General features: G+C 52.6%; 1 protein-coding gene across 2 annotated transcripts; it reads left to right on the top strand.

Moving 5' to 3' along the window:
* SLC2A1 (solute carrier family 2 member 1) lies at positions 1–26,814 on the top strand. Of its 2 annotated transcripts, none has more exons than XM_068915742.1 (10): positions 1–159; positions 12,993–13,085; positions 20,625–20,785; positions 21,813–22,053; positions 22,577–22,739; positions 22,825–23,012; positions 23,198–23,302; positions 23,780–23,881; positions 24,209–24,412; positions 24,827–26,814. In XM_068915742.1, the coding sequence occupies exons 1-10, from the start codon at positions 142–144 to the stop codon at positions 25,022–25,024; spliced, it is 1,473 nt and encodes a 490-aa protein (XP_068771843.1). In that variant the 5' UTR covers positions 1–141; the 3' UTR covers positions 25,025–26,814. The 2 variants fall into 2 exon arrangements, with proteins under 2 accessions (XP_068771843.1, XP_068771842.1); XM_068915741.1 differs by lacking the exon at positions 1–159 and adding an exon at positions 11,085–11,273.

Here is a 26,814-nt window from a genome sequence, read left to right as displayed (position 1 = left end):
CCTGCCGGCCGCCCGCCCAATGGGCGCCGCCGCCGCGCGCACCCCGCCGTCCCCCCTATTAAGTCGCTTCAATGGGCTAGCGGTGGTCGTCGCGCGCCATCGTTCGCTCGCTCGCCTGCCCGCGCGCCGTTGCGTCCCGCCATGGAGACCGGCAGCAAGGTGAGACCCGCCGGCGGCGGCGGCGGCGCAGCGCCCCTCTCCCCTCCCCTCCCCTCCCCTTCTCTCCCCTCGCCGAGCCGCGCCGCGCGGCGGCGGCAGCCCGCGCCGCTTCTCCTCCCGCCATCTGCCGCCGGGCAGCGCTCAGGAAAGTCTCGGGCGGCTGCGCGCTGCCTTTACCGCCAGTTTTTTTACCTCAAGAACGGGGGAGATTTTTAGGATTTTTTTGGTTTGTTTTGGGGGTGGTTTGTTTTTTTTAGCCTGCTCGGCGGTGGCAGGTTTCCCCCCCCCTCACCTGAGCGGGCTGCCCCCCCCATCTCCGTGGGTTTGGGGGGTCCCTGGACCCCCTCCCCGGGGCTGGGGGGGTCCCCGGGGCTGGTGGGGTGTGCTGGACCCCGTCCTTGTGGGGCTGGGGGGGGTCTCTGAGGCCGGTGGGGCAGGCTGTGCCCTGTCCCCATAGGGCTGGGGGGGGTCCCTGGGCCCCTGTGGGGCTGGAGGGTCTCTGAGGCCGGTGGGGCAGGCTGTGCCCTGTCCCCATAGGGCTGGGGGGGGTCCCTGGGCCCCTGTGGGGCTGGAGGGTCTCTGAGGCTGGTGGGGCAGGCTGTGCCCTGTCCCCATGGGGCTGGGGGGGGGTCCCTGGGCCCCTCTGGGGCTGGAGGGTCTCTGAGGCTGGTGGGGCAGGCTGTGCCCTGTCCCCATGGGGCTGGGGGGGGTCCCTGGGCCCCTGTGGGGCTGCTGGGGTGCACTGTGCCCTGTCCCTGTGGGCCTGGGGGGGTCCCTGGACCCCCTCTGGGGCCAGTGGGGCAGGCTGTGGCCCCTATGCCTCTCAGAGCTGTGGGGCTCAGTCTCCCTGGACTGTTCCCCCACATCCTGGTGGGGCTCCCAGGCTGCCCTCCCTGGGGTCATAGGGGTTTGGGGTGCCCCCCTTCCCTACAGGGCTGTGGGGTTCCCGGCTGAAAGAGCCCCAAAACGATCGGAGCGGGGGGGCCGCTCCTCCGGAGAGGAACGCGCCGTCCCGGAGTCGTCTGCGTTCGTTTGTGTGCTGCCTCGCACAAATTATACAACCCTAGCGAAGCCTCCGGGCGAGGGAATAAACCGCGCTCGTTTCTATTAATTCTTCCTTTGGGCTGGGCCTCATACCAAAGTTTAAAGCTCCCCTAGCCTAATTACATCAGAATTAATTTCGTTCCTTCCTTTTTTTTTTTTGTTTGTTTTGTTTCGTTCGTGTACCAAGCAGCGCCAAGGGTAAGGGCTGGCTGTTCTTCCGCTTACCTGTGACTCGAATTGCTTGTGATATTGTCAGGGTAACTTTGCCTTTGCTCTGTCGGCAGGCGACTGGTCGGGTCTCTCCCTCCCACCCGGGCTCGGAGCCAAGCGTTGTCCAAACCCCTGCTTGCCGCTGGGCTCGGGGAAGCCACAGCATGACAGTCCAGCGATACCGAGGGCCGGTGCGTGGCCCCCGAAAGCTTGGGGACTGCTGCAGAGAAGCTGGCTGCTCTTGTTGCTGCATCGTAGAGCTGAGATGAGGTCCCCTCAACATGATATAGTGTTAGCCTGTTTGGTTTGTCACTGCTGGTTTGGGGTTTTTTTTTTTAAACTCAGACTTAAAAAAAAAAAAAGCAGCAGGCAGCTCTTCTGAGTATTGTGGTCTGGAAAACAGTGTTTTCTCTGACTTGTGTTTGGCTGCCTTTAAAAAGGTGCTTAAAGAAAGCACAGAGCTGAGAGAATAAATGCCAAGGAGCAAATAACTGCTCCTTCTCAGTCTTTCTTTTTTTTTTTTTTGTAGTGAGGAGGATGGAGAGGAAGCGAGCAAGGAGAGAAGGGTCAAACCTTCTCTTTCTGGCCAGCCTGGAGGAGAAACGTTGTCCGGCCTGGCTTCCTCCACTCCTGTAGCGTGGAGGCAGCCGTGCAGCGCCCCGGTGCCTCTCCGCCCTCCTCTTTCTGGTTGTTGTGCAACCGTGGGGCAGATTTCGGCAGGGTTAGGTTACTCCAGTGCCCAGTTGCCGAGCCGTGACCCTGCGGCGATGCTGGGACCAGTCGAAACACAGCATCGCGTGGGTGTGCCACGAAAGGTGTGTGCAATGTGGATTGTGTTGCATTAATGCAATCCCCTGGCTGCTCTCTGCTTGACTTGTATCAATTTAGTTTAAGTTGATTCTTGGGAAATATAGACTTCAATCGGCGCATGATGGGGAGGAATTGAATTGAGAGCAGCCGTGGAGGAGTTTGGACTGGTTCAAACAAATTGATTTATAATAATGGAGGTGGTTTAAACTGATGCCACTTTGCGTGGATGCGAGCCTGTAAATGGGCGTAAGATGAGTTAACCGGCAATTGGTTTGCTGGTGTTAGACTGTCGGGTGCCCAGAGCAGAGCAGTCCAGGCTGTGGAGTAGGAGATGGAGCTGACGCAGGTGGAGATGTGCTTACCTGGCCTCTTCTAGAGATGCTGCTCTTGAGTCCAGGGGAGGACTCGCTTCCCCACCGGGTGAGAGGTGCTGGCCAGAGCTGACTTTCTGGCAGGGGAATTTATTCAGGTATGTGGCTTTCTTCAGGGGAGGAAGCAGAAAATCACTTTTCTCCACAGCCAAGTGCCGGATAACACATTGTCCTCATGTAATTGAAAATCGTATTGCAATTAAACTCATTGTGGGAACCCAGGCGACTTCTGGACTTTGTCAGCGATGACTTAAAGCAAACGTTCTTCCTTCCCAGTGCCCTGGTTATGGGCAGGGCGAGCCAGGCTGGCTTCTAGCTTGGCTGTGCTGGGCTGCTTTCTGAGTCAGCCCCTCTGAGTTGAGCTGGGAAGCTTTGCTTCCAGGTTTCCTCTTCTCCCTGGGTTTGCAATGTGTTTTGGGAGCAGCGGGCTCTCTCCTATTTCTTGTTTAGCTCATTACGCTCTTGCCGTGAGCGGAGCTTTGAGGATGGCTGCAGGGAAGAGGGAGCTGGCAAGCAGTACAGAGCACTTGCAAGGTGTGGGTTGGGAATGGGAGCCCAGGGACACGCTGGCCAGGAGCACGTCAGAGCTGGTGCGGCAGAGGGAGGAATTAGTGAAACTTGCTCTTTTCCTTAACAAAGCAGTCTGCACCGCAAGCCAAATTCAAATCTTGGCTACGCAAATGGAGGCTCGCAGCAGCCAGAGTTAGAGCTGTGCTGGTTCTCCGTCTTTAACTGCCCTGTTAGATAAATTCAGGTTAGAAATCAAGTGTTTTTTTTTTAGTGAGTAATTAATCACTGGAACAATCTGCTGCTCTGTTGTGGGTAAAGCTTAATCCAGAGTGGATGTTTCCAAAAAGAGCCCTTCTGATTGAAGTAAGGCATCTGACAGCCTGCGTTATGTGGGAGGTCAGACTGGACGACTGCAGAGGTCTTTAGGCTGTAAAGCTGAAGAAAAGATCCTTGGGTTGTCTGGAAACGTGGAGGATCAAGGCCCTGAAAGCCTGGGTGCGGGCTGGAAGGAGATTTGGGGGGGGGGGGGGGAGGAGATGTTCGCCCTCCTGCCCTGTGCAGCCCTGGCATTAATGGCAAAGTGGTAGCTGCCTCGCTCTTGCTTCCCTGGGTTGTCCCTGCTTTTTGCATAAGAAAGCATTTGAGGATTGCTAGAAAGACTCGTTACTGAACTGCAGTTGCAAACCTGAGCTCTTGTCCATGTCCCCAGTTAACCTCTTTAAAAAATAATTATGTGACAGTCCCATTCTGCCTCTGAGTTTTCTTACACGTCGAGACGCTTTAGTGATAATTGCAGCGCTCTTGTGGCCTCAAAGCTCTGTGCAAGCACTGGCTAATCCCAGCAGTGCTCTTGCAAGGCAGGTAACTGTATTATCCTCTTCTGCCTAATCTTGGCTGCAAAAAAGCTCTCTTGCTTCCCCATCTATAAATGTCAGTGATGTGGCACGTGTCATCCGCCCTGCTCGGTGTGCTGGCCGGTCCAAAGTGGCTGGCCTGTGGCTTTATTAACAGGTACTACTTAGTGATAGTTTCCAGAGCAAGTTTTTCCTGGGCCAAAAGCCGGTGCAAACCTAGGGTTATCTCTGAGCACTGGCCTCCTCTGCTCTCTCCTTGCCTCCCGTGAAGCTGCAGCCTTAATTTCTTTGTGTCTGGTGTTAGCAGTGAAGCGGGACGGGCCGGGGGCCGAATGCGCGCACACATGACCTGGCTCTTAACCGCAGGCCGTGCGCCCGCGTGCGGCACGGGGAACGTGATGCAGCGTCTTTCCCAGCGGGACTGCATCTCCATTAGGAGGAAGGCTGTCTGCATGTCCTCAGCGTGCCGCCAGCCCCTCCCCGTGGGTATGACGCTGGGCTGGCTCGCTCCTGGCAAGCGCCAGCAGGCACGGGGCGCTGTGAGGCGGGCCGTGGGGGCTGTGTCCCTGCGCCAAGCGCCGGGCTCCCCAGAATAGGGCGAAAAAGGAAGGATTTGAGCATCCCGAAAGTGGGCCGGGAACTCCTCCAGATTCTTTCCTCTATTGGCTGCAGCGGACGAGCCTCCTGGTAGCTGAGGCACAAAGAGGGGAGCCTGCGAGCTGCGGAGGCCCTGCTTTGCACGAGATGCTTGTTTAAGCTTATCCGGAAGTTGCCTGCTGCCCTATGGCCCATGCAAAGCCTTTAGGTTTGAATAGTGAAAAGGGTCTGCTCACATCATGGCTGGCTGCTGGGCAAGATATTGTGCCTGTGGGACTGTTGCGGGCTGGAAAGTGGGAATTCTTGTTTCCCCCTGCCTCTTTCTTCCCCTGCCCAGCAAAAGGCTCTTGCTTTGCCGGCTTCTTCACCCAGGCAGTGGTTAGCAGTGGTTTTGTCACGCAAAGCCTTCACGGGAGCCATCCCGCAGTGCAGGCAGGCAGGCTGTGAACCTGTGTTCAGACTGACCTTGCTGGCAGCTCTGGGGTAGGGAGGATTACTCGCTCGAGTAAGGATTTGCTCCCTCAGACTTTATTTGCGAAACACTGAGCGCGTGTTAGGGTTGAATTTGGATGAATCGGCTGGTGCCCCTGCTGCTGTACACCTGCAGAGCCTCATTGTCTGAGGGCAAACTTGGCTTGCAGAAAACCTGCAGGGCTGCTGATAGACCCTGTTCCCCCCCTCCCCAAGGCAGCTTGCAGACAGAGCCCTGCTGCTTTTAGTGCCTACTCAAGCAAGGCATGTCACATCCTGCAGCAGGTTACACGACTTATCTTTATAGCCTGTTCTAATTGTGGATCTCCCTGAAATTCCCTCCTGGGACTCTTTTTAATGGATTACTCACTTCCTTATTCCATGAGAAAGGCAGCATCCATAGGGATCCTATGACACTGGAGGGAAAATAAGTGCCCTGATAAGGGCAAGCAAAGCAAAGGCATCCTAACAGCCTGTTTGGTTTGGGGAATAAAGCTAAACTCAGCTTCCTGGGTTGAACGTGCTGTTGTGCTGCTGCAGGTGTAACGTAGACCAAGTCTAGCGTGAGTCAGGCAGGTCCCAGATGACGTTCTTCGATATCTTCCCTGAGTGTCCGTGCTTCTGTATTCGGGCAACAAAGGAAGCCGGAAATGGCAAACTGAACATCCCTAATGCTAAAGTCTCATGCTCAGTTAAGAATTTGACTTTCATGACCCATCTCCGTACCAAAAGAACGCAGATCAAATTTGCTCAGAGTCGCAAATTCAAGGGTTATCTCCCTGCCATCTGTAACGCTTTCCTATAGTGGCAACTGAATAGGGGAGGAAAAAAAGAGGATGTTGGATATCTTTAAACAGGCTATACAGAAGCTTATTCAAAAAGTAACTGCTCAAAAGTGAGAAAGGGAAGTGCTTTTTCTAAACTCCAAACAAAGCTGCTGTTTCCTGTTAAGCTCCATATGAGGGGTTAAAACCACAGCTTGCTGCATGGTTTTATAGGACTCTCCCATGGAAAACAGCCAATAGGAATCGGCTTTTTCCAGCTCACCAGCCTGTGTGTGGGTTTTTTTTTAATGGAGGAGTTAAAGCCAAAATACTCCTGGCCTAACTGCGGATCAGGCTCTGCAGTGTGCTTGATGCCTGAAAACAAGAGTGGAAGTGAGCAGTAGGAACTGACTCGCAGAGTGACCCTGGCCCAGGCTATCTCTCGTCCAAGGAGACAGTTTCCAAAAGTACAAAGCAAAGGGTCTGTTGTGCTGGTAACTTTGTGCTGCTTCGTCTTTAAACTGTGCTTAAGCGTTTCTTAACCTATAATGAAAAAATCTGCCAAAGATCAAACAAGTGAGTAGGGCTTTTTTCCTCATAGACAGCTTGAGCTATATGAAATACGGAGGATCAAGTCCTTATGTGGGTTTTTGGTAAAATGACTTTTGCAAGATGTTGAAAGTGTACTCAGATTAAGGCTTTCACTTCTTGAGTGCTTTGGCTAGAGCTTAGTGATGGCCAAATATCCCCTTTTTTTCCCCTTCCACCTGAGCATCCCAGTGGAAGTGCCCAGTCCTCAGCTGTGTCAATGTTTGCCAACACAGGCTTGTGATTTGCTAAAACCCCTTGTAAGGAGGTGTTTCTGCCTGCGATCTTCCTGGAGTAAAGGTCATGTTGGTACACTGGCCTGAAAAATGCATCCGCATCATGGACTGTCACTGTTACCCTTTCATAAAAACTCACTGGGCAAACAAGCAATGTTGCAATGATGTGACTCATGATATGCTGCTGATTGCTCATTGTTTCCTGCTTATTCAAAATGTGCAATACTCAGGGATCAATTATAGGCATTCCTAGATGTTCAAACTGGTGTTAACTGCTCCGCTCCTGCGCGATGGGGAGGGAAACAGCAGGGGAGGAGTGTTCTCAAACAAGACTAAAATCACCACCCTCTGCGGGGGGAGGAAAAAAAGCCTTTTCTAATGGTGCTTTTTCTGGGAGGTTTTCAAACACGGGTTGCTCTTTACACTTGCAGTGTTTTTCATTGTGTTTTGGGGGAGCAAAGCCATCTTGGGCTCTATGATTTGTGCAGACTCCTATGACTTGCGTAGAATACCTTGAGAGCCGGAAGAGATTACAGCCCTGCTAAGCAAGAGCCCTGTCTCATGGATCAGGGGCCTTGGAAGTAGGGTTTTAGGCTGTGCTGCCTGCCACTTGCTTTTCTGAAACCCTGGCAAAATGTCTCGGCCTGCTCTTACTCTGCGTTGCAGGCCTGGGCTGTGGAGCTGCAGTGCTGATCTTCATCAGGAGGGCTGAAACTTTAAATGGTGAAAAGGATTTTGGCTAGGGGTAGGGAGAAGGCAGTGTCGCCATGAGAACAGAAGCTGGCTGGGTGCACGGTGGCCTCGCTAACAGCTTGATGGGTTTGTGGGATGTGGGAGACCCAAGTTCAAATTCCCGCAGCCTGTTCCGGTGGCTCCAAGCTGGTTGCTTGCTCTCAAGTGGGCATTTTCTTTTCAAGGGCCTCACGTTTGTCAGATGCGCTCAACAAAAGCAAGTGCCAAAACCACCCCGATTTCTTGTGAAATGGAATTGTTGTGCTCAGGCCAGTCCTAATTAATGTCCTTAATTAACAGGGTTGGCCTTATTTCCTGAGGCAGTTCAGGGTCCTGTTGCTGCCCTTCCCTGTGAACTTCATAGTTCCCTGTTAATACAGAGGCGGGTGGCTTGGCAGGAGAATTGAGTTCAGCAAGCAAGTTATTGCTGGTGAATGTTTCATATTTAAGAATATATCCCTTGTAGAATCTGTCAGCTCTTGGCTGGGGGTGAGGATGTGTTGCCTCTTCATCTTACCCTGCAGTCAGCCTTCACAATTTAAGGAGTGCTGAGTCTAGGTGGGCCTGACACCAGGCTTCTGAAATACTTGTCTTAAGATGCCTGGGAAACAAAGTGGGATTTGGCATAGCTAGAGAGGCTCCATGTCTGTGGTTTCCTCACACTTTGCTCTTTTTAGTCCAGTTTTTGGTGATCTAGCTATAAAAATAACTGTTAGGGAACTGTTGGAGGCATAGTGAAAACAGCAGTGTGGTCCTCACTGCCCCTGAGGAGTTCAATCCTGCTTGAAGGATTGATATGCATTTAGTTGCTAAACTACAGCTGAATTTCTTATCTGAAATCTTACCCCTGTTCACCGGGTTTGTTTTGCAGGAGGGATGGCATGCTCTGGCGAGAAGTATTTGGGTGTGCCAGTTGCCATCCAAAAACAATAGTAGGGCCCAGCTGCACGCAGACTGTACTGTCAGCCTTTAATGTCACAGGGTGGCAGGGAGCTTATGGAGCCCTGTGAAAGCCCCATAAAAGGGGCTGGGAGCCAGATGCAGCCTTCTCTGCAACGGGCTAGATTTGGCTGGTTGGGCTGGATTCGGCTCAGCTGAAATTGCCCTCGAGTGCCTGTGTTTGGTGTTTCCTTTTAGCTGGTTGCCTCCAAGGGGCCTGAAGCTGGCATCAGGAAACACTAAGCCCTGTAACTCTGGCTTAGGGCTAAGGGGTTTGGGTGAGTGTTTTGGATTGCCTGGAGCTGGGCTCGACTCCTCACCCAGGACCGATTCCTGCCCAGCAGCTGGTAGCAGTGTTAGTGTGCTGAGAGGCATCGGGGTGGGTGGTGCGTGGATCGCTCAGGTGGTATCCGCTGCGTTTCAGGATTGGGGTGATGGTGGATGAAGAGGGTTGGGGGCATTAAGTCTCGACTCCTCCTTTAAAATGGCCTCCCCGCTACGTCAGGGAGCGAACGCAGCCAGCGCGGGTGGCTGGGAGGCTTGCCGGGAGGGAGGCAGCTGCGAAGGTAGCAGCACTCGGGTTACGTGGCATCCGTGTCCTTAAAGTGGTAACTGTTTCAGGGAGCAGCACATCACGGCTTACCTGCCTGTGATGTGACCTGGTGGAGCCACGATGGGAGCTGATCTCTCCCTTCTTGAGAAGGGCTGGGGTAGGCATTGCCTGGATCAGCTGGCTCTGACCCTGTTACCAGTGAAATATGTACCTCGTATGTTGTTGTAAGATCTGGAGAGCCCTTATCGCAAGAGTGGCTGCATTGGGATCAAGTTTTCCACGCTCTAATCCAGCAGAGAAATTCCTACTGCCAGGAACTTGAGCTGGACAGCTAGGGCTGGACTTGCTGCTGAGCAGCGCTAATGTGGCCACGTGTATGCCCGGATGGGCTGGTGGCCATGGGGCAACTGTTCAGGGCTGACTGCGCTGAGGAAGCTGGAGGCTTCTCCCCTCTCTAGGGTCAGGATGACTGCTAGGCCACCTCCATGTATTTTAGGAATTGGCCTTCAGTGTACTTCCCACTAACTGTGCCATTTGTCCAGCTTTGAGCTTCACTCAGCCCAGTCTGTTTCCCTTCCAAAGGCTCGGATCTAACAGCTTGGAGGCTCTGCGAACAGGCACTTCACCTCCTACATAACCCGTACTGGAGAGTTTCACCCTGCTGGTGCCTCTGTGGTCAACCCTTTCTCTTGTGCATTTGGGTGCTGCCGCACGTGACTGGGAAAGGCAGCAGGGGTAGATGCCAGAGAGAGAAATATCCAACCACAGAAAGAATTGGGGAAGTATCTTATGCATGCATTTCATGTAGTGCGGTTGCCAAAGAAGTATAGTGTGTCCCTTTGCTTGGAAGGTGAGACCTGCGAGTCCTTCTGCTTGCTGAAGGCCGTTGAGACGTGGGATGTGCTGGGCTCCCATTGCAGTATGGGGGATGCCAGCAGATAGTCTCTCCTGCTCCAGTGCTGCTTGTATGCTGTGGGAGGGAGACCGACCTCACTGAGGCATCAAGATAAATGTTGCTGGGTAACATGAGTCTTACGGGGCATCATGGATGAGGTTTCAAAGCCAATGAAACCCAGAGATCTGGATTTGGCATCTAGTAGGTAAAACATGGATTTGTCCCCTCTGTAGGAAATCAGAGTGAAGGAAATGAGGGGGCCACAGCAAGGGAAGAAAGGTGTTTCCAAGCAAGGAGGCAGAGAAAAAGTGAGGCAAGAACAGCAGGGAAGGCAACTGTGGGCAGACAGGGCTGGGATGTGAATGGGAAGAGACGTGCAGCTCATTGAGGAAGTCATAGACTCACAGAATTAACGTGAATGTGAGTAAAGGACTGCCAGGGTTGTTCCAGGACAGCAGAGGAGATGCTTGTTGTATCGGCAAGCAGGAAGTGGTGGTTTGCTCCGCGCACAGCACTTTGAGATAACCTACGAGAGAAGTGCAGCGGCCAAAGTAAAAGGAGAAGTAAGTCTCTGCAGCACGTGGCTTGCTGGTCCTTCCTGGCAGCCTTGTTGTAGCAAGGAATGGCTGTTCCCCAAATGGGAGAGTTGGTGCAGCCAGACTTCTGGCCCTGAGCAGGGCAGGGGGGAGAGAGCAGGGCCCTTGCACCAAATCAGGTGCCCAGGGCCCCAGCGAAGGCTTTGGCTCTCCCTAACAAGGAAACACTGTCTGGGGTTTGGCAAAGTGCTTCCGCCGCTTCAGCGAGATCTGCCTTCCCAGTGAAGCAAACGTCGCTTCCGAGAGCGAGCACCGAGCCCTCAAAGAAGGGGCTTTGATTTCACGTGAATATCCCAAAGCTGATTAACCAAACTTGGGAACATCGAATCCTAGTTCTCAGGGCACCATGGCTAGGCTGAGTAACGGGAAAATCTCCTGCCTGGGATAATTGGGCCATTGATGAAGGTGTCCCAAGTGCTGGCCTGCCCTGACCTTACTCTGAAACAAGCCTCTGATTGTTGCTTTAGCTTAAGCAGGAGAAAGAGGAGGTGGGCGAGGGCTTGCCAAATAGCCAGAGGCACTGAGGCGTTGTATAAACGCGGAGGTTTTTGCTTAGTAACTGTGAATTAGGCTCTGATGCAAACCTTTGTTAGCGATGACTGAACCATGCTGTCTGGGGCATCTCCACCTTGATGATGGCCAGTGCAGCTAAGCGTGGGCACCCTGGTCTGCGCTGACCCTGAGCTGATGTTCAGTGCTCAGCTGGTCTTTCCTGGGGTTTAACCGGGGGGGGGGGGGGTTCAGTGTCACAGTGGGGCCCAGCTATCCTAATGTTCCTGAAGAACACCTTTCCTCTCTCCTTGGTCAAAAAACGGAGTATTTTCCATCCAAAGTCCAAGGTCAAGGAGGCCAACAAGTGCCTGGGCAGAAGAGCCTTACAATGTGGCCCGGCAGGAGCACAGAGCCTCCACCGTGCCTGGGGACTCTGGAGAGAAATCAAGAAGGTAGAACCACGTGACAGCCCTGAAAACGGCCCCGAGAGCTGGGTGCTGTGCATCAAAGGGCCAAATCAAACGGGGCCCAAGTACAGTGGGGTGATGGGGCTGGCAGGGCGAGCTGGGGATATTGCTGGCTCTTTTGTCTACGTGGCTATCTCTTGCATACAGTCTCCCTGATATCCTGGGTCTGCCTGCACGTCACGTGGGGGAACACGGCACGTGGGGTGACTCGGGGTTGTCAGATGGGCTGCTGCAGGTCCAGATAAGACCTCGGGCCTGAGTCTGGAGGCAGAAAATTCCTGGAATCCCAAAACAGTTTGTTTTAGTCTGTGTGTGTATATTTAGAGGGGGGGAAAAAAAATCATGAAAGTGAGTTGTCTCTTATCCTGCTATTCTGCCTATTCGTGCTTGTCTAGCTTGCAGTGCAGCCAGGCCCTGCTCTGACTGGGCTCCCAGGTGCTGGCACAATTTTGTTAAGAAATGTCTCCCATCTTCCTGAGTCAGCAGGCAGCCCAGAGCTCCTTGGAGCTAATTCCAGATGACTTGGACTTGGAGGGGGTTGTGTGCCTAGGTGCTTTCCTTTAGAAAGGACACCCTCTCTTTTTTTCTGTGAAGCTGCTTTTCCCAACGTGACTTTATAGATCACAGCCACTTGTATTCTAGAACAAAGTGTGCAACTAAACCATAGGTCTGAGAGTATTTCTAATTTAGTTTGGAAGGGTCATCTGGTTATCATTTGGACCTATTCCTTGCTCAAAACAGGATCAACTTCAAAGTTTGTTCAGGTTGCTCAGGGTGCTTTGTGCAGTGGTGAAATGGGCCCACGAAGAGTGGCCTCTCGTGGCTGCCTGCCTAGGTGTGAGGTCAAAGGAGAAAATCCAGGTGTCACAGAACTTGGTACAGAACCTGTGAGTGCACCTGACTTCCTTCTGAAATGCAAAATTGTTTTACTGGGTAGCACAGCACAGGGCTAGTAGATGAGAACTGGCACGTTTGAGGGAAGGAAGGTGAAGGTGGTTTGTAGGGGGGCAAGGCACTGAGCATTTGAAGCTAGTGAGGCTATGAAAATGCCTCCTCCCTTCTGCTCCCTTGGGGAGAAGCACAGGAAGCATAATCCTGCCATAGAGAATTCCTCTGCAAAGGAGAAGGTCTGAGCAGCAGAGACTGGGGTGTTGGAGGTAGATATTGAGTTGCTTTGGCCTGTACAGTATGTAATACCATGGCTTCCTGTGGCTTGTGCTGGTTCTGTCCTGTACTTAGAAGGGGTCCTGGGCCTGCAAGGTGGGGAACAGGCTGTCAAAGCCAGGCAGGGACCTGTCCAGCTTCCTTTGGAGGAAGCCGGGCTGCAAAGTCAGATGGCCACCCTGACTCTGAGCTTCAAAGCCTAGTTTTGGTGGGACTGAGATGATGGGAGATGTTCCAACCTCAAGGAAGTTCTGATTAATGAGGGGAGATATGGGGAGCTCTGCCTCAGGGACAGGAAGGCCTTTTTGCCCTGGTCTGCGCAGGCCATTTGCACGGTGCCTCCCTGGGAGAGGAACTGGTGCCCTGTCTGGACAGGGCCGGTGAAAGGACCGGGGAAGCCTATATATGGCAGAGTACAGGCTCCTAAACTGGTCTTGGCCAGGAGTGAGGTGAAGGCTGGGGCAGAGGGGGGACAGCCAGGCCCTCAAACCTAACCCTTTTCTCTTTTCTCTTTTTTTTTTTCCCCCCTCCTTCCTGCAGATGACGGCTCGCCTGATGCTGGCAGTGGGAGGAGCGGTGCTGGGTTCCCTGCAGTTCGGCTATAACACCGGTGTCATCAATGCCCCACAGAAGGTGAGAGCTAAACGGGATTGCCCACGGTGCCCTGCCATTCTCCAGGGCCACCTGTGCAATCACACACCCATTGTCACAGCAGCAGGCATGATGCAGTTAGAGCCTTGGGCATGGACACAACACAGCATGTGTTAGCCTGAATGTGGCAACATGCGCAATATGGAACGGCATTGCTGTAGCAAAACATACCTCTTTCAACATGACCCCACGCTTGAAAACAAACACACCTACTTCCCACCTCTCGCATCCACTATGAGCCTGGCTAAAATAGTACATCCTGTTAGGCAGCTTACTGTCTCTAATGGGATTTGTTAAGGAGTTATTTAGCTCTTGTGTTCCCAGGGGAATTAGTTTCCTCTTTGCTTAGCATTTTACTAAAGAATTCTGGGAACAAATATGTATGCTCGAGAAGCCAAGGCTCTTTGGGTGGGAGCTGGGTAGCTTTTAACCTCGGCCTTAGCAAAGATCTCAAAGCCAATTAGGCTCTTAGTCATCTTGGGGGCGGTGACCTCTCAAATGGGCAGCGAAAAGAGCTGGTTGTTTTCCCACATGAAGGTGAGAGCAGGAGCCCTAACGCACTAGGGCACACTGTGGGAACTGCTGCATTTTCTCTGGTGTGGCTTTGCAGGGTGAGCAGGCCTGGGAGTGCTTACCGACGTGGCCTCGGAGATGTAGATAACAGTCCTGGTGGGCTGCCTTAGGGAAGGGCAGATAATTATTGCCCTGATGGAAGCAACACTCAGGAGGCTCTGAAATGCTGATGAGTTAGGTTGGTTTGTCGGTTAGCCTCGGTTTGTCCCACCTCAAAGGAAGTGGGGCACACCAAACCCTCTGTCTGATGAGCGTTTCCACCTGCTTTCTGCCCCTGTGATCTGCAGGGTGCAGGTGGCATCAGCTTGAGTTTGAGCTGCGGATGGAAGATTACCTGTCTGTCTTCCTGCTCACACCCTCCTGTGCTGCCCTTTTGCAGCTGTGCCAGGATGTTTGGTGAGCTCAGTCATCCTTGACTCAGCAAGTACAGGGTGGTGACTGCAAGGACAGGTAAAAGGCAGCACTGGCTCTCGCTTGGGAGCATAAAGCAATGAACAAGGCCTTTTTGAAGTTTTGCTTGGGTAGCTCGCCACCTTGCAGGAGCAGCTTGTGGGGTGTTCTTCCCTTGGTGGTACTTAGTGAAAAGAGCCTAACGCAGGGGACAGGGTCATGGACGACTGACAGCAGCCACTTTCTCCCAGGCTCTGGGGTTATCCCAGGGCTTTTCACTAAGTTCAGGTCTGCTAAAGGGTGAACTCAGACCAGCTAGGGAGGTGGTGATGCACAAAAGTAACTGTCTTCAGTGGGAGAGATTGGGATCTTGCATGGGTCCATGAAGGGAGGCTGAAGATCCTGCTTAGTTGTTGGAATCAAGGGGGCGGGAAAGGGGATGAGGGCACCACACAGGTATCAGATGAAACATCCCCAGAAGGAGCATGGATAGGCTTAGGTCCTGTGGTTTGGGAAAGACAAGAAGAGGTGACAAGGCCTCAGAAAGGACAAGTTGTGGGGGAAGGGGAATGGACAGCAGCAGCAACTTGCTGTTTCTTGTACTGTAACTAGCAGGTGCCAGGACCCCTCTGGTGACCAGGCATCTGGTAGGTACTTGGGAGCCTTGAGGAAACTTGGGTTCGCCTAAAATGCACAGCCCTTTAAAATTTCAAAGACCTGCTAAAGTTGATTCAGGAACCTTATTTGTGCTTATAGCATGCCCTAGGCAAAGTGCATCTGCTGGGCTAAGGTGTTGAAAGACAAACCAGGGTCTAACTGCTGCTGCTCACCTCATAAGAACTGGCCCTTTCCAGGCTGCAGAGAGAATTAAAACATCAAAGCATCTGGTGCACAGTCCCAAATAATTAAAAACACCAAGGCAGAGTTCATGCCACAAGAATATTAATCCTATTACTGGTGGGATGATCTGCAAATGGGCTGCAAACTCCTGGTGCTGGTGTAAGGGACCCAATGGCTGCAGAACAGGGTGGGCAGCTGTCTTGTGAGGCCTCAGAGTGAAGCTTGCCTGGTCAACTGGCAAGCCAGTTGTGGCCATCAACTGGCTCTGTAGGGCTTGGTCTGGGATGTGGTGGTGGGGCCCATAGGGGATGGCTTTTGTGGGCTGTTCAGCTCCTGGTGGTGCTAGTGTTTGGCCTATAGTGAGGTCTGTAGGAGGGAGAGATCAAAAAGCAGTGTTTGCTGCCCACTCATCCCAAAGACTGGATACGGGAATAGTGTTTGCTGCAGTGGGCTAGAAGGGGAAATTGGAGCAGATGCATCTCAGAACTCATCTCCTGAGCCTTGTAAAGGGAAACGCTCCTGACGGAGCTGCGCACTCAGAGACCTGGGGGAGCAGACACTCTGTAATAACCACGTTGCATCAGTGCTTTACCTGCATGTCTCCAGCCTCAGCCTGGCCTAGAACGAGGACGCAATTCCTTTCCTTGTCTCCGTTTTCCTGATGGCTGAAAGGCTTTTCTCTGGCCTGTCTGACAGAGTTCAGGCCCTACTACGAAGGGAGATGCTAATCTCATTGTGGGGTAGGGACAGTCTGAACTGCCTAACAGGGTCTTTCCATGGAGCTCTCACCAGGCTTGATCCAAGGGGAGGAACAGGACAAGGTTGGCTGAGTTTTTGGCAAGGAAGGGCTACACTGACATGGGTTGCTTCAATTCAAAAGCAGGACAATCTTATTGCAAGAGTCTGGCCTGGCCTGAGCTGTCAGGGCTCTTAAAGGATGCTGCTGGTTTATGCTTTGCCAGCGTGATGTGTGCACGAAGGAGAAGCCGTGGCACGTCCACCCAGCACCTAGTCTCTACCTGCCTTTCCAAGCCAGCTGTTTGGGACGCAGGACAGACTGGGGAAGCTGTTTGGGGTGCTCTCTTATTGCAGGCAGGGACCAAGGCCCTTCTCCATGTCCGGAGAATGCTCCAGCAGCACAAGGGGAGGCGAGGATGAATTTTTGTCTTGGGTAGTAAGATGCCCTGGGCATGGGAATTAATCTGCTGTGGCTGTGGGAGGTGAGGGCTGGAAAAGCTTTGGGGCTTTCAGTGTGAAGGGGGAGCAGGAGGGATTAACAGCACAGTGCAGTCAGGGCTGTGTTGGTGGAGGTGGCAGGGAGAGCACGTAGGGGAAAGCAGTAGCGCTCACCGAGCCCTGCACCCAGGACAGCCCCTGAGCTGGTCTCTGTGTTTCCCGGTAGCTGGCCTTTCTCCAGTGTGTGGATGAGATCCCCTTCCCATGCCAGCATGGGTCTGTGCCTGCCTTCCTGCCTCTCAGCTTCCTTGTCCTTTCTCTTGGGGTTTGCACAGAGCGCTGTCCGCATGGGCTCGACGTACACGTTCCCATGGAGGGCTGTCCGCATGAGATCCACAGTGATGCAAATGCAGCAACGTTCGCTCGCTCCAGCCTCCTGTGGCTGGCCACGGTTCAAAAAACAGCTAAGAAAGCCTCCTTTCTTGCATGCTGACCACCCAAATTGTGGTCCTCTTAATATAGTTCTCCCTGCTCTGTGCTGCTGAAACAGCTGCCTCTCTTCTTTCTGGGGTGTTGGTAGGTCTGAAGTGTGGAGAGAAGGGCCTGAAATAGGTAGAAAACTTTCAACTGAAAGAAGCGTGTGAGGAAGAAAGAAAAAAGCCTTTGGGAAATGAGACTTTTTTCCCTAGTGTGAGGGGCCTCTTATTTTCCCTTCTCACTTTTCATCAATACTTTTTGTGGAAGAAAATGGGGCTGGGAGAGGTATCAGCAGTCATTTGGAGAGAACTGGAGGCTTTGGGGGTAGATGGGGAGGGATTTAGAGGGTGCAAGGTTTGGCAGGCTCCCTGTTAGCTGTCCCCCCTGGAGAGGGGGGCAGAGGTGATGTCCCAGCTTTTGGACCTCCATGACCTCCCTCAACTTGGCAGTTGCTGCTTGACCCATCGAGAGCCTGTGGCAAGCCCCCACCCCAGGCAGGTTATAGTTGCACTTTGGGCACCCTGGATGCCCAGGGAGAGATTTCAGGGCCAGAGTTGGAGAAAACGCAGACAAGTTCCCCCTCTCTCCCTGATAAACTGGGCCTAGTTGAGGGTGGCTTTGCCCTTGGGGCTTTTGGCTGAACCTCCAGACAGGGCAGAAGATGAGAGCTTAGCGGCCCCATCTTGCTGACGGGAGCATCGAGGCCTTCCCAGCAGGATCCAGGCTCTCCATCGCAGGTCCCAGACTCCCACCAGCCTGAGCTCAGAGTCACGTCACCGCTTCCCCACAAGGTCTCCCTGCGGGGTGGCAGCCTGGGGCCAGGGTTGGCCCCACTCAGTGAATCACTGATTGCAGCAGCCGCTCGGAGAAGCGCAGAAACCCGAACTCAGATCTCACCAGAGATGGCGGTCGAGAGTGTTTCCAAACTGCCCTCTTGCAATCTAGTTATTTGTCATTCCTTGGAGTCAATAAAGTAATGGATCAGGGCCATCAGTGATAAAATCCATGTGTACGTGCCCAAATGGGGATCAGCAGCAAGCGCTGATAAAGCTCAGGGCTTTGTGTATGGAGCTGTATCCCTTGTCCCCTTGCAGCCTCTGTTTTTAGCCTGCAGGTTGCTGATATTCATTATAGAAATTGTCAATTAACTGCAATCTGTTAATTCCTGATGGAGAAGATGGGCTTATTTCCTTCTCTGTGCAGTCTGGTATTTTAAATGCTTGCTCCCATTAACCCAGTGTTTGGTAGAACATCCGTAGCCCTACAGCCATTTTCATGTGTTTTGGTGATCGGGGCTGTGGGTTTCAGGCTATTCTCAAGCTTTTTTTCCCAGATCAGGAGGTCAAGAAAGTCAAGTCGGTTTCTCAGGGTGTGCAGCAAGGAGATGACATCTCTGAGTCCTGCTGGGGTGCAGGCCAGCTTTGCATGATGTGTTTAAGTCAGCAGGATTGTGTGACCGACACTTCTACGCTACAGATAATTAAAGCGCTCTGCAGTTATTTGTTTTGGTGACATTAGAAGAGGAGGAAAAGCCCAAACATCGAAACCTCCAGGCAAAGCAGAATGGGGTGACCTAGAGATGGATAAATGAAGCTTAAGCCTTGAAATTCCAATAATTTGGGGGCTTTGTGAAAGCAACAGCTTTGGAAAAAAAACACGTTAGTGAAATTTGTAATGAAGCACATGGTACAAATTGTATTTCTTGTGCTGCCTGTGCCAGGGGCTCTCACTTATAGTTAGCAAAACGAAGTAGTACTAGAAAACTAGAACTGATTGTGCAAATGCTTAATTGAGGATTGTAGCTTCACTCGCTTGAATGACTCTGCTCGCTTCCTGTTCAGTAGTTGAGCGCATGCAAAGCCATCTGAAATATCCATATATATATAATTTTTATGTCTAATAGGAGCTTCCCTTACTTCCATGAAATCTTTGTTCCTTGCAGCCAGAACTGCTTTCCTTAATGGGGATGGCGTCGCTGTATTAGCAACGTTGTGTGCTTTGCAGAGACGGTCTCAAATTTTCTAAAATAGGACTTAGGTTGCTCTGCTTGGCTATATTTAAATTTGCAGGGGGGAGTGGTGGTGGTGGGGGAATGTTTACAACAGCAGTACCGCAACTCGGAGCCAGTAACCCGTCGTCCGCAAGCTGCCCTAAGCGAGGCTAGAGCATCAGTCTGGCTGCGCAGTATTAGCTCTCTAGAAGATCAAAAACAATGATTATAAACATAGCATTAATCACTGAGGCCTTTGCTTGTTTGTCCTGGGCATGGGTGAGCGTTGTTCTGAGAAGGGGCTGTTCCTGACCTCTAGATAACTGGCTTGAAGCTCTTTGGCAGATTTTGTTTCTTTAAAAGTGTGTGTGTGTATGTGTATACATGTATACATACGAAATGCAGTCCTGCTAAGAAAGTAATTAAAAACCTACATCCATCACAAATACTAGCAACTACTACTAAATTAAAGCCTTAGCAACATGTAAATAGGGAAAACAGAAGGGGATTGTGTTTTAAACTGGCTTTTTGTTTAGTAGGCTTCAAGCCGTGTGCCAGAACCAGTATTGCAGGAAAACACTAGAAATGAAGCACGAGGGACTGTCCAGGGGGATGGCGATTGCACTCATCTGCCTCCAGCTGCCTGGACATCTTTGCTGTCTTCCTCCAGTGTTTCTGTCAGCTTCCCTTCTAGCATGCTGCCCTGTGTGTTGCTTCTCCTCTGGGGACGGAGACCCTGATTTCCCCCCCCCCCCCCCCCCCAAGCATAGCCCTGCTCACCCCCTCTCCTCTGCTCTGTGTGCCCGTTGCATCTTACCTGCCTTCTCTGTGCTGGGGAGCAGCGTGGCCCTCACATGGCAGAGCAGAGCGGCAGCTTCAGAGGCTTTTTGCTGGTGTGGAGCCTCGGCAGGGCGAGACCAGAACCTGTCTGACGACTTTTTCCTCCCCGCACATCCCATTGCGTTTCCTCCTGGAGCTAGGCTATCAGCCTGCCGCTAGCCTGCGACTGGGTGGCTCCCATCTAGTGGAAAGCAAAGAGCATCTGAGCATGCCTGCGAACCAGGGCTTGCTCCATGACACATTGTCTTGTGACGGAGGAAGAGACCAGCCAAGCCTGTGACTGAGGCTTGTGGGCTGCAGCGATGGGAAACTGCCTGCAGTCTGTAGGTGGCTGGGCTGAGGCCTAGGAATTTGTGGCATGGGTGATGCAGATGAAATCTCAAGGAAAAGCAATGGCCTTAGCAGTTAGTAGCTAGGTAGAGCTCCTTGCTTTGAAGGGCGTTTTTTTTCTCCGCTCTTGTATTAGCCTGAGTGTCAGCAGCAAAGATACGTTAAGTCCTGGGTGGTCCCAGCACCAATTTGTTTGTGCTGAATCCGTAGCAGGATCGCCGCCCCCAAGGTGGAGACGTAGCCCTCTGCGAGGAGAAATAGGATCACAGCAGGATGCGACGGGGTGAGGAATCTCATTCCCCACCAAAACTGAAAGGGAAATTTCAGCCGACAGAGAAGGAAGCCAGGTTTAATGCCCAGCTCTTGTGAGCAGCAGCATGTGAGTGTGGTCTGGATGTTGTGTCAGGGCTGGAGACCACAAGCGAGTGTGGTATCTGTTCCACTTCAAAAGCGGGCCTGCGTGTAGCTTTGTGTCTCTTGGCCAGATGAACCCTTTCTTGCAGGGTGAGCGAGAAAGGCTGGCCCTGTGATGAGCCTGAGCCTAGGAAAACCTGTGTTCAGGTGTGCTGCAGCCTTCCTGGGCAAACTTTGGCCTGTACCTGTGCTCGGTGATGTTTGGGGTCTGGTTTGCTGAGGGTTGTGGTGGGAGATCTGTTGCATCCAGCGACACGATGGGGGCTTTGTTGGTCCCATGTGCTGAGCCACAGACGCATCCTTCTAGAAGAAATGCTGCGCTTCAGAGGCATCTGTGTGGTCAGGGCAGGATGTAAACACGAGAAGAGCTTAGCAGTGCAGCACGGCACGGTCTTACCCACCAGAGACACCAGCGAGCGTCTCTTAGCGTGAATGTGGGGCAGCAGCTAGTGAGTCTCATCCTGTGGTTTGATTTCTCCTCCGCCTTGCAGGTGATTGAAGACTTCTACAACCGTACCTGGTTATACCGATACGATGAGCCCATCAGCCCCACCACCCTCACCACGCTGTGGTCCCTCTCTGTCGCTATATTCTCTGTCGGAGGCATGGTTGGATCCTTCTCCGTGGGGCTTTTTGTCAATCGCTTTGGTCGGTAAGCACCAAACATGTGGGACCTGTGCAGTCCTGTTCCCCAGTGGCCCAAACCCATGTTGGCCCTTCAGGCCACACAAAACACCACTTCAGAGCTGTTCCCACGACATAATCGCTGCAATTTTCTCCTCAAACGGCTCTGTTGCCTCCCCACGCAGTGGGAGCCTGCAGGAGGTAGGGCCGGGCTCTGCAGTTCATGCCTTCCCTCATTCTTCTTCCCTCAGTAGCTTGTCACCACCTGCTTTGGGAGCTGGCAAGTCCTCCTTGCCCTGCCTTCTCCAAGGTTTGGCTTGCTGCAGAGCTGAGCCCTTTATGCAAGCCAAGTGCTTGAAGCCCGTCCTTAATAGCTTCTCTGTTGGCTTCTTCCAAGTCTGCTGTTTCAAATCAGCTCATGTCAAAAACCGTGCTGTGTTTTGGTCCTTAGGGCAACATCCGTTTAACTATCTTGCTGTCAAAGGGGAGCATCGGTCTTCTCTTAATGAACCCTGCTAGCACTTCCATTTTTCAGCTGCGTGGAGCCTTGTGCTTGTGCTTTCTCAAGGGCTGTGGAGGCTGGTTGTGAGCCCCATGCAGTGTTTATGCTCACTGGCTTCAGCTTTGGATGTTTTTCCGCATGGGAAATGTTCTCTAGCTCAGCCTCACAAGGATTCAGACAACCACCCTATATTGGAAGGTCTTTTCTGGGCTGATTTCCATACACTTAGGGTTTAAGCGTGATGCTGTTGTCTCCCCGGTGGTATTTTTCTCCTTTCTGCACGTTGCGTAGCTCAGATGAACGGACCAACTGCCTCCATTTCACTTCCAGCTTCCCCTGCTGCTCTATTCTTCACCTTGTACTCCCACTCTTGTGGCTCTTGCTGATGCTGTCAGGAACTGCTTGCAGTCCATGACTAGGCTTTGGACACCTTCCTCCTGCTAAGAGCTGACGTTTGGGTTCATGCAGTTAAACAGCACCTCTTGATAACCCTTTAGCTTTGCTGACACCCGCTTCCTGTGGTTCTCAGCACCTTCCATCCTTGCCTCCCCAGGCGAAACTCCATGCTGATGTCCAACGTTCTCGCCTTCCTGTCTGCTGTCCTCATGGGCTTCTCCAAGATGGCTTACTCTTTTGAGATGCTCATCCTTGGCCGCTTCATCATCGGCCTCTATTCTGGCCTCACCACCGGCTTCGTGCCCATGTATGTGGGCGAGGTGTCACCGACTGCACTGCGAGGTGCGCTGGGGACCTTCCACCAGCTCGGCATCGTCCTGGGCATTCTCATCGCGCAAGTAAGTGCCACCAGGCGGTCTGTCCATGCAGGCTGCAGTGCTGTTCCCAGAGAATCTGGAATTTGTTACTGATGTCACACCCCTCTGGGTCTGCAGAGCCCTCGGAGGAGGCAGTCAAAGAGAGCACGAGGCTGGGGGTCTGCACACAGGAGCGTGATGCCGCTTCTGTTAGTGAAAGTGTTTCCCTGGCTCAGGGCTGCCGTAGTGACAATGTCGACGTGACTCTTGCTCCTTGTAGCCTGGTGTCTGCGGGGGTTGGGGTTTAGTGCAATGACACGGCGTGGCGCATACTACTTCTCAGCAGAGATGCTCAGAAGGACCAGGAGGGATAGATCTTAGGGTTCAGTGGGCACAGGAAAGTTGTGTTTGGGATGTGCAGCATCAGGATGTGGTGTCTGCAGGGCCACTCAGACATGGCATGGGTGTCCCAAGCAGTGGCTTTGGATTCATTTTGTTGCTAGCTGGGTAAAGGGAAAAGGAAAGCCCTGTTGCGCTCTCGTGGCTCAACACCTCTTGTTCTCAGGTGTTCGGGTTGGACTTAATCATGGGCAACGACTCGCTCTGGCCGCTGCTCCTGGGGTTCATTTTTATCCCTGCCCTGCTGCAATGCATCATCCTGCCCTTCGCCCCTGAGAGTCCCCGCTTCCTGCTGATCAACCGCAATGAGGAGAACAAAGCCAAGAGCGGTGAGTGACTCCCGTCCATGAGCTCATCCCACCATGTGCAGGGGCCCTCAACCACTCCTGACCTGGCCTCCCTGTCTCCCCTCAGTCCTAAAGAAGCTCCGGGGCACGACGGACGTCAGCAGCGACCTCCAGGAGATGAAGGAGGAGAGCCGGCAGATGATAAGGGAGAAGAAGGTCACTATAATGGAGCTCTTCCGCTCCCCCATGTATCGCCAGCCCATCCTCATCGCAATTGTGCTGCAGCTGTCGCAGCAGCTCTCGGGCATCAATGCGGTGAGTGCGGGGTGAGGAGCGCCCGTGGGGCTGCCTGCCTGGCCAGATGCCATGGGTCAGCTTGTTTCACCCAGGCGTGAGAGCTTGGATCATGCTGGGTCCAAGTCAGCATCCCTTCTGCAGCAGTGCCAGCCTCAAGCTGCACCCTGACCCCTTTCCTCATGGCATATCCCTTCCTTTTGTAGGTTTTCTACTATTCCACCAGCATCTTTGAGAAGTCAGGTGTGGAGCAGCCCGTCTACGCCACCATCGGCTCCGGGGTGGTGAATACAGCTTTCACAGTTGTTTCGGTGAGTTTTAGCCCACCGCAGCTCTCGTAACGTTAGTGCGGGGTTGGGCTAGCTAGAGCAAACGCACCCATGACAGGGTGCCTTGAACACAGCCTCCGGATACAGAGCGGAACTGCTGGGGGGTGCTGGCTGAAAGCACTGACAAGGAAGTGTCCTGCTAAGTTAACCCCAAATGTAGCCCCTCTCCTCCCCAAACAAAGCGATAGTGTTGCCTCCTGCTAGTGCACCAGTGGCCCGGCACAGCAAGCCTGCTGTAGTCCTTGGGCTCTCAATGTCCCTGCGTCCTCTGCAGTGGCGTTCAGCTGTGATTTTGTGCAGGGCCTTTTGTATGGAGGTTCCCAGCACCTGCTGAGCTTGCAGGCTCAGGCTGGTGAGTGTGTGAGGCCAGGGAAAGTGGGTCCTGAGGAGAGGAGAGAAAGGGGCTTTTGCCCAGGCTGGGGACGTGCTGATGGACATACGTCTTCCCCTGTCTGACAGCTCTTCGTGGTGGAGCGGGCCGGACGCAGGACCCTTCACCTCATTGGCTTGGCGGGGATGGCGGGGTGTGCGGTGCTCATGACCATTGCCCTGACGCTGTTGGTGAGTGGTGGGGGCTGAGGGGCAGCTGGGGATGGGAGGGTTGGGTACTGCCCCTTGCTGTGGTTGCTTACAGGGGAGATTTGGCTGAAAAGGAGGAAGTTCTTCCTCCTCGCAGGGATGATGGCATGTTGCTGAGGGGTCCTCGCTGTCCAGATCTCTGATGGGGTCTCAGAAACCAGTCTCTAATCTGGAGAAACTGTGTCTCCTCATGGCTTCTGCCAGCACCACACTGTTGCCTGCAGTCTTGTCTTCTGTTCTGGCCGGGTGCTTCCTCTATCCCCAGCCCAGCCCAACACTTACCAACCTCCTCTCTCTCCTTTGGACTAGGACCAAATGCCCTGGATGTCCTACCTCAGCATCGTTGCCATCTTCGGGTTTGTGGCCTTCTTTGAGATTGGTCCAGGCCCCATCCCCTGGTTTATTGTGGCAGAACTGTTCAGCCAAGGTCCTCGTCCTGCTGCCTTCGCAGTTGCCGGCTTGTCTAACTGGACCTCAAACTTCATTGTGGGCATGGGCTTCCAGTACATTGCGGTAATCATCTCCGTCTAGCTCTAGGGGGGGCACAGGGCCGAGGGAGGACATGCAGGCAGCCTTGTGCATTGCACCAGGGGCAGCTGGATCATGCAACTAGAAGAGATTTGGAGTCCCAAAACCTGGACTGAGAACAGGACTTGGTTTGCTGGGAAATTTCTTTGGGAAACATCCCTAGGGAAGAGGGTCAAACAAGGACGGGGCCAAGATTTGGGCAACTAGGTCCTGGACTGGGCTGGCCTGATTTTCTAGGCAGCAGGTGGGGGCAGGACGGTCACTAGATCACAAGTCTTGAGGTCACAAAGCTTTAGTGCCTCATTTTGTCTCCAGAATTGGTTAGCAGGCCCAGCGAAGCGCCTGGGTTTCGCCAGCTCCATCCTCATGCTCACCGCTTCACCCTCTCTCTCCTTTCAGCAACTCTGCGGTTCCTATGTCTTCATCATCTTCACGGTGCTGCTAGTCCTCTTCTTCATCTTCACCTACTTCAAGGTGCCGGAGACGAAGGGCCGGACCTTCGACGAGATCGCCTCCGGCTTCCGTCAGGGGGGTGCGAGCCAGAGCGACAAGACCCCGGATGAGTTTCACAGCTTGGGTGCTGACTCCCAGGTCTAACCAGCCCACGGCTCATCCCGTCTCCTCTGAGCCTCCTAATTTCTCTCCTGAGTGTTTTTAATATTTGTACAGAAACCAGGAAGGAGGGAGCTGGCTCTTGTGCATACGTTCCTTCTCCAGACTCCCCCACTGGCCACCTGGTTTATCGGTGACAGAGTGACTTATTTTTTTGCTAGGAACGATTTTAGCTGGTTTCATGTCCAGGATTTCAAAGCCGATAGATTCAGAAGCAATAACTAATGTTTTAAAGCCAACCAAGCAGTGTCCTCCAGCCCCTGTGAGCAGGAGGGCAGCTCCCTTTTTAATGAAATGATAGATTATTTAATGAGAAATCACATAGCGGAAGTTTTTAAAACTGGAAACTCTTTAACATTCTAATCATAGAAAAACAAATCACGTAATTTGACTAAGTCTAAAAGAACAAAAAAGCATTAAAAAAAAAAAACGAGTTATTTTTAAAAACAGTTTTAAGATTTCAACCTCTGCCATGGGTTCATGGATTGGGATTCCCTGCCCTCCGGGAAGGAGGGAGCCTTGGGGCAGAGCTGAGGATGGAAAGGTCCGTAGCTACAGTCCTGCTCCTCTGCGGCTGCAGTCGGGCGCTGGACCTGAGTGTTTCCCGAGGATTGGAAAGGTCAATAGTACTGTAGTAGGTTGCAGAGCGCCGTCTCCCTTTGTACAGTCTCTGGCAGTAGTTCCCCGGCTTCTCTAGTTGAGGGCTCTCTCTCCGGCTTCATACATTTCCTTGCCTGATTTAGCTGTTCTCTTGCTGGCTGTGTGCTCCGGGTGGGCTGAGACGTCTTACAGGGCGCAGAGCAGCCGTCCGCCAGGAGGGCAGGGCATCTCTTTGGGTTTAATCTTGGCAATATTTGCCACATTGGTCAGTCACGGCACGAGGTGCCTGCAGACAGGAGCGGGGCGAGGCCTCGCTACGGAAAACCCCGAGGCAAACGGCTAAAAGGAAACAGCAGCCCTGGCCTTCCCCGGTGCAACGGCGTCCCCCAGAAGCGGAAGTGATACGTTTACAGGAACGGCTGACAGCCCCACACTACACAAAACTCACCCGTCGCTCTCACGTTAAGTCCCGGACTCACAGAAATTCATCATATGGATACCTACATTTCCTGCTCTGTGTATAGACTGGAAGATATTTATATATATATATTTTTGTTCAATGGTGTTAATAGTAGACATTAAGTTATAGTGTTTCTGATTGACAAGGAAAGTACTGTAAATATTCTTGACTATATTCACATTGTATAATGTATACAAAAAGGTACAGATACAAAGGTATAGTTTCTATAGCATCTGCAAGAAAGGCTTGTACATGGTTAGGATGACTTTTGTATAGTTTATTACCTGCACTGTAGTTGTATCTATTGCACTGAATTTTAATCTTTAGAAATACTGTTCTTTTAAAACAAAACTTAAAAAAAAACAAAAAAAAACACCATAAAAACCAGCCCTTCTCCCTGAGTGCATCTGTTATAGGAGCTAACGGCACACTCCCAAAGCGACATGCAGTTAGTGAACAGTATATTTTTGCATTTATTTGTCTGTTTTTTTTAAAGTGGCTACATTGACCACACTGGACAGAAAATAAAGGTGTGGGGGGGGACTCAAACTCATTGCAAACTCATCGCATCCGTGTGCACGGCACCCAGCGAGCGCGCACCCTTCATTTTTTTTGGTGGTGGTGGGGGGAAGCAGATACCTAAAAACCAAGTGCCAAGAGAAAGGTGTGTGTGGTGTGCTACCAATAAAGGAGAACGTATGCGGCAGCGACCCAG

Source organism: Struthio camelus, chromosome 21, assembly GCF_040807025.1.
Source record: "Struthio camelus isolate bStrCam1 chromosome 21, bStrCam1.hap1, whole genome shotgun sequence".
Classification (NCBI taxonomy): Eukaryota; Metazoa; Chordata; class Aves; order Struthioniformes; family Struthionidae; genus Struthio; species Struthio camelus.
This window is presented reverse-complemented; position numbering and strand designations above follow the sequence as displayed.

Bases quoted from the DNA above. Each gene is read 5' to 3' on its own strand.
- SLC2A1 (XM_068915741.1), top strand. From the start codon at position 11,100: ATGTTCCTGAAGAACACCTTTCCTCTCTCCTTGGTCAAAAAACGGAGT. The intron at 23,013-23,197 runs GTGAGTGCGGGG...TTCCTTTTGTAG, and splicing joins AGCTCTCGGGCATCAATGCG to GTTTTCTACTATTCCACCAG. The intron at 23,303-23,779 runs GTGAGTTTTAGC...CCTGTCTGACAG, and splicing joins CAGCTTTCACAGTTGTTTCG to CTCTTCGTGGTGGAGCGGGC.